Source organism: Oncorhynchus masou, chromosome 24 (genome assembly GCF_036934945.1).
Source record: "Oncorhynchus masou masou isolate Uvic2021 chromosome 24, UVic_Omas_1.1, whole genome shotgun sequence".
Lineage (NCBI taxonomy): Eukaryota > Metazoa > Chordata > Actinopteri > Salmoniformes > Salmonidae > Oncorhynchus > Oncorhynchus masou.
Genome location: NC_088235.1, coordinates 61,512,052 through 61,525,094, shown reverse-complemented (window position 1 = coordinate 61,525,094; position 13,043 = coordinate 61,512,052). Strand labels below are relative to the sequence as shown.

General features: G+C 45.2%; 1 protein-coding gene across 1 annotated transcript; it reads left to right on the top strand.

The window, feature by feature from the left end:
• Positions 1 to 1,974: 1,974 nt before the first annotated feature.
• LOC135511667 (L-threonine ammonia-lyase-like) lies at positions 1,975 to 12,824 on the top strand. Its single transcript, XM_064933145.1, has 11 exons — positions 1,975 to 2,793; positions 5,983 to 6,343; positions 6,611 to 6,727; positions 6,864 to 7,105; positions 7,229 to 7,394; positions 7,565 to 7,667; positions 7,826 to 7,901; positions 8,885 to 9,010; positions 9,224 to 9,391; positions 11,488 to 11,545; positions 12,125 to 12,824. The coding sequence occupies exons 1-11, from the start codon at positions 2,108 to 2,110 to the stop codon at positions 12,221 to 12,223; spliced, it is 2,202 nt and encodes a 733-aa protein (XP_064789217.1). The 5' UTR covers positions 1,975 to 2,107; the 3' UTR covers positions 12,224 to 12,824.
• The last annotated feature ends 219 nt before the right edge of the window (positions 12,825 to 13,043 follow it).

Sequence of the window (13,043 nt, the reverse complement as noted above, 5' to 3'; positions counted from 1 at the left end):
AATGCAGCATGAAGAAAACATATCCTTTATAATCTGTAGGAATGCTTGTAGTTACAGCTGCCTTAATTGATTTTGTAAAAAAAAAAAAAAAAAAATGGTGTACTGTCACATGCACATGCACGTGCACACACTCGCATGAACTCAGGCACACGCACACTGCGGAGGCTCTTACGTAGTGAACATGGTTATCTCCATTAAGCATTAAAGCTTGACTTTCTTTGGCTCCATCAGGGGCTGACTGTCTGGCCCCGTAAGCAGCTCTGAAGAGGAGAACTTAAGCAGGGTGGGAAAGAAGTAGAGGAAAAGTGGGGGGATGGTGGGTTCGGACAGGGACCATTGATATGACTGTCGAGAGAGAGGGGGAGAGAGAGAGTGGGAGAGGGGGGGAGAGAGAGAGAGAGAGGGAGAGGGGAGAGAGAGAGAGAGAGGGGGAGAGAGAGAGAGAGAGAGGGAGAGAGAGAGAGAGAGAGAGGGGGGGGAGAGGGAGAGAGGGGGGAGAGAGAGAGAGAGAGAGAGAGAGAGAGAGAGAGAGAGAGGGGGGGAGAGAGGGAGAGAGAGAGGGGGAGAGGGAGAGGGAGGGAGAGGGAGAGAGAGAGAGAGAGGGGGGAGAGGGAGAGGGAGAGAGAGAGGGGGGGGGGAGAAGGAGAGAGAGGGAGAGAGAGAGAGGCATGAAGATGGCTGGTTGTGGAACATGTTATTACCGCATACCACTAATAAACCAAAACTCAACAACAGAGAAAAGAGGCAGTCAAGAGACGCCTGACAACCAGCGGGACAGAGAGAGAGGGAGGGGAGGGTGGGTGCAGGGATAATCTCTCTCTCTCTCTCTCTCTCTCTCTCTCTCTCTCTCTCTCTCTCTCTCTCGCAAGGAGAGTTGTGTGGGAAGCTCAGCTAGGTCCCCTGGTAGCCTTTCCAGGAACAACAGTGGTTGGCCTGCCAAGAGGGTCATCATCAGATAGACAGGGAGTTGTGCTGAATGGAACAGAGCCTCCCAGCCATCTAAGCCTCAATGCTCCAGGGTAGGGGGTGGCCGAGTGCTACACAGCCCATTAGAAAGAACCTTTGGTGGCGGAATGGGGACAGCTTGCACCCACGCCCAGTTTCTTAGTTCATGCCCCATCTCCTAGCATTCTACAGACCCTACAAAACACCATTGTCCTGCCAAAAGATTAGGTCAGCTCTGGATACTGGTTAACTCTTTGGCAGACACATCCCTCCCTGTCACTAACAAAGGGGTTAGGGTTCAATCTGATGTGTGTGTGTGATGTGCATGTGTGTTTCTGTGTAGATGGGATTGTGTACGTCAACGATGACCTTTGCCTCTGGTTTATCTCTTCTCTCACTGTTCCAGTCAGACTTCAGTCAGCCCCACTGATTCCTAGATTCACATATTGTAAACATCAAATATTACATGCTTTACTATATAGTGTATGTTGCTACCTTAATCACAATGAGATAGAGTTTTAGTCAAGTGAGGGTTTAGACAGCTGTACTATCTGAAATTAGTCAAAGGTCAAAGATTTTGTTGATCCTTCGCTGACTGTGGGGAACGTTGTAGGGGACATCTTCATCCTAGTTTAGAGATCAGAGGTGGAGGAAGCTGCTACATACCTTCTTATCCTGACTGAATAGGATCTCCCTGCTTAGAAAGTCATTGCGCTCTCTCTCTCGCTCTCTCTCATCTCTGATCCTCCTAGTGTCTCTATCTCGACTAACTGCCTAAGATCCCAGATCATTGTTCCCTAGATAAACTGTAAGTCTGTATCTATCCCCTTACAGCGTCTGATTACCAACACGCCACAGACCTGGAGGTTTATTCCAGGTCTGGGACCGGAATAGAGACAAGGGGAAGGAGGGGCCAGGCCAGGGCTGGAGGCAAGCTGGGCTGGAGGGCTGGGCGGCGGGCGGGCATGTGCCTCTGGGTAATCACTCCTTAAATAGCCCCAGGAAGGGATCCAGGGCAGTGCAGTCAACACAGTGGGAGCGCTCTGAGCCGACACACTGTCCCACACACTCCTGGACGCGCAACACAGGAGGAGCAGGGAGAGGACTTTTCGGGACTTATCCAGAGTGGATCCTGGGACTATAGCTGAAAAAGTGGTCCAGGATGAACTTTGCCGCCCAGTTCATCTACGCCAACTATATCAGAGATGGATCGCCTAACAGAGTGGGATTCAGCGATAGTGATGAGAATGACCCCTTCTGGCAGAGGTGGGACTCTACAGATTCATCACCCATCCACTGTACCCCATTAGACACAGAGGGATTTCCCACCCGAGCCCTGGCTGTAGACGTACCCCCCCAACACCCTAAGGAACCAAATACTCCCACTGCCACTTCTCCTGTAGTGACTCCTGCTGTGGCTCCTTCTGCACCTCGTGTTGCACCTCTTCCTGTTCTCCTTCATCCTTGTTCTGCACCTCTTCTCTCTCCCCAAGGTCAACTAACCACACCAGCCACAACCTCCAGTCTCCACCATCTTCCTTCTCCTCGTGCAAGGATATCTACCAAGTCCTCTAGAGCCACCAGCAAACCCCTTCCTGTCCCCAAATCTAATGCCATCTCCAATCCCTGTTGTCCTCCTCCTCCACCTGAAACAGCACCTCCACCACCTCGAGCTTCCCCTGCTCTCCCCAGGTCAACAGTAGTAGCCAAGGCCCCCCTTAGCCATGTCCCTGCCCCTGTGATACTCTCTCCAGACCCGGGGAACAGATTTCTCTTGCCAGCCTTCCACGTTCTGATATGCCTCCTCCTCCGCCTGGTTCTATCCTTCATCCTCTTCTTCCTCCCCAGGTAAACAGACTGGACACAGGGAAGGACCTAAAGATAGAGAGAGAGAGAGAGAGAGCGATAAAGGAGAGAGCAAAAGACAGAGAGAAGCTTGGGGTCTTTCACATTCCGAGACAGTAGAAAGGAGACGGAGAGGTGGCATTACTGAGAGAAAGTGTGAAGGATTAAAGAGGCAAATGGTGTAGATGGACATTAGTGTCAGAGGGTTAACTGTGGAATGGGGTGAAAGGGTAAAGCAGCTCTTATGGCTGAGTAGACGATATTAATAGAACGACTGGTTGTGAAACAGGAAACAGAGCCAAATACATTGGATATTAGGGAAATAGAATGTCAACAGAGTAACTCCACCTGGTGGTTTTATGTGCTAGTGCTGTTTGTATCTTGATGTCGTTGCTATGACTTAGGTTTTGGAAATCCTGCCCATGTGTATACCAGTGGAGGCTGCTGAGGGGAGGACGGGTCATAATAATGTCTGGAACGGATTAAATGGAATGGCATCAAACACATGGAAACCATGTGTTTGAGATATTTGATACTATTCCGGTCCAGCCATTACCACGAGCCCGTCCTCCCCAATTAAGGTGCCACCAACCTCCTGTGGTGTATACACAATGGAAACTTAAAGTTAAGTTATATTTTAACAGCTGGTTTGAATCATGACATACAGTCTATCCATTGCAGTAGTGCATATAATGTGAGCAAAACTAAGTGACTTTTGAAAAGGAGTCTCCCCAAAACATAATATATCATACAATAGCATGTATATGAATGCATTAGGTTATTTAAATTCAATTGAATGAATACTACATGTGGTTGCTATGAATGTAAGGCAATGTTAGTAGGTGAATCTAATCCCCGGTCTTATCTAATCCCTGTATGTCTTTATAAATAGAGCCTTAATTCTGAATGACCTGATTGCTGATAATATACAGGTGAAGTCGGAAGTTTACATACCCTTAGGTTGGAGTCATTAAAACTTGTTTTTCAACCACTCCACACATGTCTTGTTAACAAACTATAGTTTTGGCAAGTCGGTAAGGACAGCTACTTTGTGCATGACACAAGTAATTTTTCCAACAATTGTTTACAGACAGATTATTTCACTTATAATTCACTGTATCACAATTCCGATGGGTCAGAAGTTTACATACACTAATTTGACTGTGCCTTTAAACAGCTTGCAAAATTCCAGAAAATTATGTCATGGCTTTAGAAGCTTCTGACAGGCTAATTGACATCATTTGAGTCAATTGGAGATGTACCTGTGGATGTATTGCAAGGCCTACCTTCAAACGCAGTGCCTCTTTGCCTGACATCATTGGAAAATCAAAAGAAATCAGCCAAGACCTCAGAAAAATAATTGTAGACCTCCACAAGTCAGGTTCATCCTTTGGCAGCAATTTCCAATCGCCTGAAGGTACCACGTTCCTCTGTACAAACAATAGTATGCAAGTATAAACACCATGGGACCACGCAGCCGTCATACCGCTCAGGAAGGAGACTCGTTCGGTCTCCTAGAGATGAACGTACTTTGGTGCGAAAAATCGAATCAGTTTGCAACTGCACATGGGGACAAAGATCGTACCTTTCGGAGAAATGTCCTCTAGTCTGATGAAACAAATATAGAACTGTTTGGCCATAATGACCATCGTTATATTTGGAGGAAAAAGGGGGAGGCTTGCAAGCCAAGAACACCATCCCAACCATGAAGCACGGAGGTGGCAGCATCATTTTGTGGGGGTGCTTTGCTGCAGGAGGGACTGGTGCACTTCACAAAATAGATGGCATCATGAGGACGGAAAATTAGGTGGATATATTGATGCAACATCTCAAGACATCAGTCAGGAAGTTTAAGCTTAGTCGCAAATGGGTCTTCTGAATGGACAATGACCCCAAACATATTTCTAAAGTTGTGGCAAAATGGCTTAAGGACAACAAAGGCAAGGTATTGGAGTGGCCATCACAAAGCCCTGACCTCAATCCTATAGAAAATTTGTGGCCAGAATTGAAAAAGCGTGTGCGAGCAAGGGATGCCTACAAACCTGACTCAGTTACACCAGCTCTGTCAGGAGGAATGGGCCAAAATTCACCCAATTTATTGTGGGAAACTTGTGGAAGGCTACCCGAAATGTTTGACCCAAGTTAAACAATTTAAAGGCAATGCTACCAAATACTAATTGAGTGTATGTAATCTTCTGACCCACTGGGAAAGTGATGAAAGAAATAACAGCTGAAATAAATCATTCTCTCTACTATTATTCTGACATTTCACATTTTTAAAATCAAGTGGTGATCCTAACTGAGCTAAGACAGAACATTTGTACTTGGATTAAAATGTCAGGAATTGTGAAAAACGGAGTTTGAATGTACTTGGCTAAGGTGTATGTAAACTTCCGACTTCAACTGTAACTATGTATCCTAATTACCACAACAATGCAAAGGTTGAATTAACTATATTATCAATCCCATTGACAATTATGGAAATATTTGGACATTAAGTACTAGGTTTAACAACAATCCAACTAAATGCTCTACCAAGTTGTTATTGAGTTACAGGATTTAGTCAAACTATCACTGATAATAAGCGTCTCTCTCATTTAACTTTATTCAAAGCATGTTACGTTTAATTACTGCGTGCCCCTAAAAGACTGCATTGAAATGAGTCAAATGAGTCATTGTTTAATCAGAGATCAAATAAATCAAGCAGAGGTGAAACTCTGAGAACATGATAGGTGACTAAATTAAATCCAACCATTCTCTTCCCCTCTGTACCATCCAAACAGACAACAACATAAGAGCCGTGTGTGTGTGTGTGTGTGTGTGGTTAATAGGTTAAATAAAACCTACAGCTATTTCCGTTGTCATCAGGGACAGCCAGTTGTACCTGGACATGGGAAGATCTCTGTGGATTATCTCCTATTGTACAGAGCACAAGGTTACTGCCATCACTCCCAGACTTTGTAAAGCAGTGGCTAATCTATTCCCCACTTGTTCACACACATGGTCAAATCTTACTCCTGAAAACTCCACCCAGCCTATTAGCAATTCTCTCCTCCTGCTCCCTCTCATCACTCTAGTCCATTGCTTTGACCTGAAATACATGTGTATAACGGTAAGAGCTGTATCCATCATTACAGACACCCAACCAGTGAGAGTAATTCCAAGCCCTGTTAATCTTCCTTTCTCCCCCAGCGAGGCGCAGCGTCTTGGGTCAACTAAACAAGGCTGCTCCACCTCTTCCAAGACTACCTGCAACAAGGACGCCCCCGTTTGTAACGGGGTTGCGGGCGTGCGGCCCACCCTCATCCACCCAGAGCGCCTGAAGGACTTTGGTATTGAGGAGGAGGAGTGCCTCAATGGGGAAGTCAAGACCAAGGAGACCAAGGTGGTGGGGACCCCTGAGATCCAGCTGATGGACCCGCCCAAGACTAACAAGAAGAGAGGCAGCGAGAGCAAAGCAATCACACCACCCAAGCCTGAATACCTCCGCTTCGATGACATCAGTGCTGCAGCCTTCAAAATCCAGTTGAGGATGCAGAAGACCCCATGCATGGTATGTTCAGAGCCTTCTATACACTCTCACCAAAGAATTTACCAGCTAGAACCATAAAGGGTTCTTTGGATGTCCCTCGTCTGTAGGAGAACCCTTTTGTGTCCAGTTAAAGCCTTTTCGCCAAAGGGTTCTTAAAGGATTCTTGGATGAGGGACAGGCAAAGAACCCTCCGTAGTACCTTTTTTCCCCAAAGAGTAATAACTGTAGATGATGAACCCTGCTTCATATGCGGAAGCTGACTCGCATCGTGCTTGTTTGTGTTCCCAGTACTCCAGACTGTCCAAACAGTACGGCATGGAGATCTTCCTGAAGAAGGAACACCTCCACTACACAGGCTCAGTGAAGGAAAGAGGCGTTCTCTACATGCTCACCTCCCTCAGCCAGGTATGCACCACAATGCATCTCTCAATGCATTCCAGCTGGGGAAAAGTCCAAGCTAACAAGTAGCTGACAATTAGCTAACAAGCTTAACAAATACTAATTACTTTAACAGTTAGCCAACTCCCATCCCCCTCCACAGGAGCAGCAGAAGAAGGGGGTGATTGTGGCTACAGACTGTAGCTTCTCCATGGCCGTGGCCCACCATGCAGTGGAGTTGAGGATCCCAGTGTTTGTCATCATGCCAGCCAGCTGTGCCCAGCCCCACCTCAGGATGTACCGTGACTACGGCGCCATGGTAATCTCCTACGGCAGCACGGCCAGGGACTCCCTGAAACACGCACGCCACCTGGCCAAGGAGAACGGATACCTTTACCTGGAAGAGTAAGTCATCCTGGGAGCCATTCCTATAGCTCTCCTTTGTTTTATAACATGTGCTGATGTCAATGTGACACTAACACATGGGCACATGGTAATACTGTATTTCTCTCTCTATCTCTCACTCAGGGATGATAGTGCTGTGTACTTGGCAGGACTGGGCACAGTAGGCATGGAGATCTATGAGCAGGTGCCCAAACTAGATGCAGTCATTGTGCCCGCTGGTGGGCAGTGTAGTCTACTGGTTGGCACAGCAGCCGCCATCAAACACCTCAACTCGCGCATCACTGTCATAGTAAGTGTTTCCTAACTCTGGATATTTGTTTAGTGTACTATTGTTGTAGTGAGTAAGTTGCAAACATGCTCTCCAAAATGTGGACCCCCATCATACTTAGCATAGCGCTGAATGTCCACTAAATCGACAAAATAATATTGAGATTTATGTACCATTGTTCTCTTTGACAGGGAGTTGAACCAGAAGGATTCCCGTTGCTACTACAGTCCCTCAAAACAGGCAGCCCGGTGACTAGAGAACTATACAGCACCCCAAACAAGAAGCTTTATGGAGGTACTGTGCACTTGTACCCCTGTAGGCTATCTGAACCCATACCTCTACCCTCTGTGATATGTTTTTCTCTCTGTACGTTTTCTTCCTTTTTCTTAAATGGATTGTCATGGCGCTGTACTCACTGAACTCAACGCCTATAACCCACTCTCTATCCCCAGACCTATTTGAGCACTCAATGGGAACCCACACCTTCCAGCTGGCTAAGACATTTGTGGATAAAGTCATCTCTGTCAGGTACTACATCTCTATGGAAGAGGAGGGTATCTCACCACACATTTGCCATCGTCATAGTATTCTACATGTCTAGACATAGACACCCCTCTGTTCCCCAGTGCTGTGATTATTGCCATGGCTCTATACTGGTAGCATTGATGCTTCCAAGGATAGAAGCACCAGACAGTACTTAGGAGCACCAGGGGCACTATTAAATGCTGAACGCGTTATTGCGTGATTGACAATTAAAGACGATGTTCCCACAGTGGCGGAGACTGCATTCGCTTCAGCGATACAGATTGAATAGAGCCCTAGGCCTATATGAATCCATATCTCCTGGAGGAGCCCATTTCCTTCCTTCCAGTGCCTTCTTACTGGACAAGTTACCAGGTTGTTAGGCAGCTAGGTAACGTGACTGGACATTTGCTTGTTATCAAACAAGTTAGCGGCCCGCAACATGGTTTCTGAAATGATCAAATGTGAATTGCGAAGAAGGAGGCTTTTGTATATTGCTAAATGTTCTCCTATGCGTTCAGGGACCAACCACAATGGGAATACAACACAAAATATGAGGTGATTATTTGCAATAATCCTACCAATAGGCGGCCATTTTGAAATATATAATATATTTTTATGTCTGTAAACCTTGATTCAATCTAAGGGTCAATGTTTGTTTAACTTTATGTAATAAAGAAGCACTTTTAAAAGTTGCTGAATTCCCTCTTCAATCTCACAGGTGAGGTGAAAGTATACGCAATATATGATACTAATGTAACAACTTAACTTGTTGCTCCTAATGACACCAATATAATTTTGCCATTCAATGTATTATCTGGGCGAACATTTTTCTTCTACAGCTAAATATTTAGGATCATATTGGATCAAGATGGTCGCAAATTAGAGCCCAGAGTGCAGTAAAGTGTCATTTAGCACTGCTGTTGTTGTGGTGTTATTGTTGTTCTCTCTCTCTCTGAGTATACCTGACCTTTTACTCTTCTCAACAGAGAGGAGGACTCTCTGGTAGCCATGCTAAGGTTCCAGGAGTTTGAACACTCCACGGTGGACACAGAGGGAGCCATGGGACTGGCGGCCATCTTGGCTGGTCAACTACCAGAGCTGAAGGGCAAAAGGTGGGTTAACGCACGGCTAGTGTGGGTTACTGTATCAAAGCATATGAGCTTAGCCTTCAATTGACATCAATGCATGACTAAATGAAAATTCAACTTAACGAAATTAGGATTTACCCATAGTGTAGTGTCAAGGTACCCATAGTGTCAACAAGCTTACCTATTGATATTCCGATGAATTGAGTCTCCATCTATGTCCTTGTCTGCCCGCTGCAGGGTAGCTGTGGTGGTCAGCAGTGCTAACATGGAGTTGGACCTGATCAGACAGTGTGTTGACCGAGCCCTGGTTCTGGACGACCGGGTCAACAAGTTTACGGTGCAGTTGGGGGACTTTCCAGGGGACATGGCCAAGCTACTGGACATCCTGGCCCGAGAGGACATCAAGTGAGTTAAACACTAACATGAGAACAGATAGTTATGAACTATACTGTACATCTGAATATAAATACACTAGTGTATAAGCGGTTGATTACTCCCTATTTCACTGAAACACAAACACACGTCAGAGTGTATGGTCAGAGAGACTGACCATAACCCAGTACTACCAGACCTTATTAATCACCTAAGTTCTGATATCTGTGCTGCATATGGATGGAGATACGTGTGTATAGTTAGATTATGGTGCGTATAGTTAGATCACTCACACTCTCTCAGTGACGGTAATGCCTCTGTGCCAAATCTGGCCCCGTGACCCTGTTCTCCCCACATCCGATCGCATCAGAATAAGCCACAGGACAGGAGGAGGCTTTACCTGGCAGGATGTTCAGTCTGGACAGACAAATCCTCTGATAACAAGACCAATGTGAATGAAGTCTGCTCCTCTCTTTCTCCTCACCCACTTTTTCTTTCTCTCGTTCTGTATGTTTACAGTGGCTTGCGAAAGTATTCACCCCCTGGATTTTTTCCTATTTTGTTGCCTTACAACCTGGAAATAACATTTATTTTGGGGGGGATGTATCATTTGATTTACACAACATGCCTACCACTTTGAAGAAGCAAAATATTTTTTCTTCTGAAAAAAACAAGAAATAAGACAAAAAAAACAGAAACAGAAAACTAAACCCCCCCCCCGAGTCAATACTTTATAGAGTGCACTTTTACAGCTGCAAGTCTCTTGGGGTATGTCTATAAGCTTGGCACATCTAGCCACTGGGATTTTTGTCCATTCTTCAGGGGAAAACTGCTCCAGCTCCTTCAAGTTGGATGGGTTCCGCTGGTGTACAGCAATCTTTAAGTCATACCACAGATTCTCAATTGGATTGAGGTCTGGCCTTTGACTAGGCTATTCCAAGACATTTAAATGTTTCTGTTTAAACCACTTGAGTGTTGCTTTAGCAGTATGCTTAGGGTCATTGTCCTGCTGGAAGGTGAACCTCCATCCCAGTCTCAAATCTCTGGAAGACTGAAACAGGTTTCCCTCAAGACTTTCATTGTATTTAGCGCCATCCATCATTCCTTCAATTCTGACCAGTTTCCCAGTCCTTGCCGTTACAAAACATCCCCCACAGCATGATGCTGCCACCACCATGCTTCACTGTGGGATGGTGTTCTCAGGGTGATGAAGAGGGGTTGGGTTTGCGCCAGACATAGTGTTTTCCTTGATGGCCAAAAAGCTACATTTTAGACTCATCTGACCAGAGTACCTTCTTCCATGTGTTACCTTCCCACATGTCTTTTGGTGAACACCAATTTTTTCTTTAAGCAATGGCTTTCTGGCCACTCTTCCATAAAGCGCAGCTCTGTGGAGTGTACGGCTTAAAGTGGTTCTATGGACAGATACTCCAATCTCCACTGTGGAGCTTTGCAGCTCCTTCGGGGTTATCTTTGGTCTCTTTGTTGCCTCTCTGATTAATGCCCCCCTTGCCTGTTCCATGAATTTTGGCAGGTGGCCCTCTCTTGGCAGATTTGTTGTGGTGCCATATTCTTTCCATTTTTTAATAATGGATTTAATGGTGCTCTGTGGGATGTTCAAAGTTTTGGATTTTTTATTTATAACCCAACCCTGATCTATGCTTCTCCACAACTTTGTCCCTGACCTGTTTGGAGAGCTCCTTGGTCTTCATGGTGCCCCTTGCTTAGTGGTGTTGCAGACTCTGGGGCCTTTCAGAACAGGCGTAAATATACTGAGATCATGTGACAGATCATGTGACACTTAGATTGCACATAGGTGGACTTTATTTAACTAATTATGTGACTTCTGAAAGTAATTGTTTGCACCAGATCTTATTTAGGGACTTCATAGCAAAGGGGGTGAATACATATGCACTCACCACTTTTCTGTTTGTTTTTTAATTTTAATTTTAAAACAAGCTATTTTGTGTATGTCCGTTACATGAAATCCACATCCAAATCTATTTAAATGACAGGTTGTCATTTGTCACCTCATCTGTCACCTCTCAGTAATGCTTCTTTTCATCTTCTTTCTCTCTACCTTTCTCTCTCTCTCTCTCTCTCTCTCTCTCTCTCTCTCTCTCCATCAGGTTGTTGGATGTTTGCCACCGTAGACACAATGACAGAGGCGATCTCTTCAAGGCCCTGGTACAACAGCCTTACCCTCTTCCCCCAAAATCCACTCAGCTGCTTTTCACACTGTCGTTGCTGTGGAAACCCTGGCTCGGGTTGCCGCTGTGTTGGTAGTGTAGGGTGGTGTGAGATGTGTGGTGGATTCTTGGACCAGTGGTGCTAGACTGTGTCAATATGTGATTGATTTGGAAGTGGTTTATGACTCTGATTGAGATGTTTCCTACTAATGGCAAGCATGATTTAGAAGTTCCAGATGTGTGACTTTATAACTGACTGTAAAGTTGGCAGCTGTAAAACAAGTTATGTACAGGTATATTATGGGATGTTACTTATTATGTTACTACCATGTACCGGGTTAAGTCTAGTATTAGAAAGGAGACAGGCTGGAATCGACAGGGACTTCAGATGCATTGAGTGTGTTGGGAGCTTGTTGCATCATGCTACAACCACGTAACAGTGGTATGTTCTAAACGTGTGGGTCAATGTGTAATTATCTTAGAGATCATTCATTTACATTTCACAGACTGTGTGTGTGTGTGTGTGTGTGTGGCAGTGAGAGATGATTAGGATTAAATCTGTGTTGTGCGCTCACAGGTGGAGTGTGTGGTGGAGACCAGAGATAAGACACAGAGCACTCAGCTCCGCAGGACACTGTCTGAGCGCTATCCCACACTACGCTGGCTGGACCGGTGATCAACACACGTCACGGCCTCGTCACGGCTCTCACTCTGAACACGCACACACACGGACAAAGCATGCACGCGCATGCACACGCATGTTCGCACATGCACGTCACTTGCAGACACACACACACACACACACACACACACAATTAAACAGACAATGAAACAGAAACATTGTGAATGTATATGCAAACATACACATTACACATGCATTGAACTTTTATGCTGCAAAACTACCGAATTGCAATTGCTTTTGAGTATCAGTGAGTATAAAAAAAGCCTTTTGATTAGTAGAGATTATACAGGGAGATAAACTTAAATACGGGAATATATGGGATTTACTGCATATGCTGCTCTGATGAGAAAACAATACTTTCACCCCATACTTCTGTTATTAGGGAGCTCAGGGGGTACTTATTGGGCCAGTTTCCCGGACAATGATTAAGCCCAGCTGATCCTAACATAACAATGGTAGTGACAATTAAAAGCATTATGTTCTGGAAATAAAAGTTGATGATGATGACGTATTCAACGATTTGTCTTCGTAATTTGTATGTCCAGTTCAGATGAGACAGGATCAGGTAAGGTCAGCCAATGGGATCAACTGCACAACGTATGTTATTCATAGTTGTGTTAGAGCATCTGTATCTACCCATCAATTCATTTGATCGCGGGAGCTAAATAAAGTGGGCTATTGTATAGAGTCAGACCTGATCCTTTAACCCCCACCCCTTGCTGGGCGAGAGAGGATGAGAAAGAAAGAGAAAGAGAGAGAGGGAGAAGGAGTGTGCGATGCCTTGAAATAAAAGTTACCTCATGGTTCAGAAGAT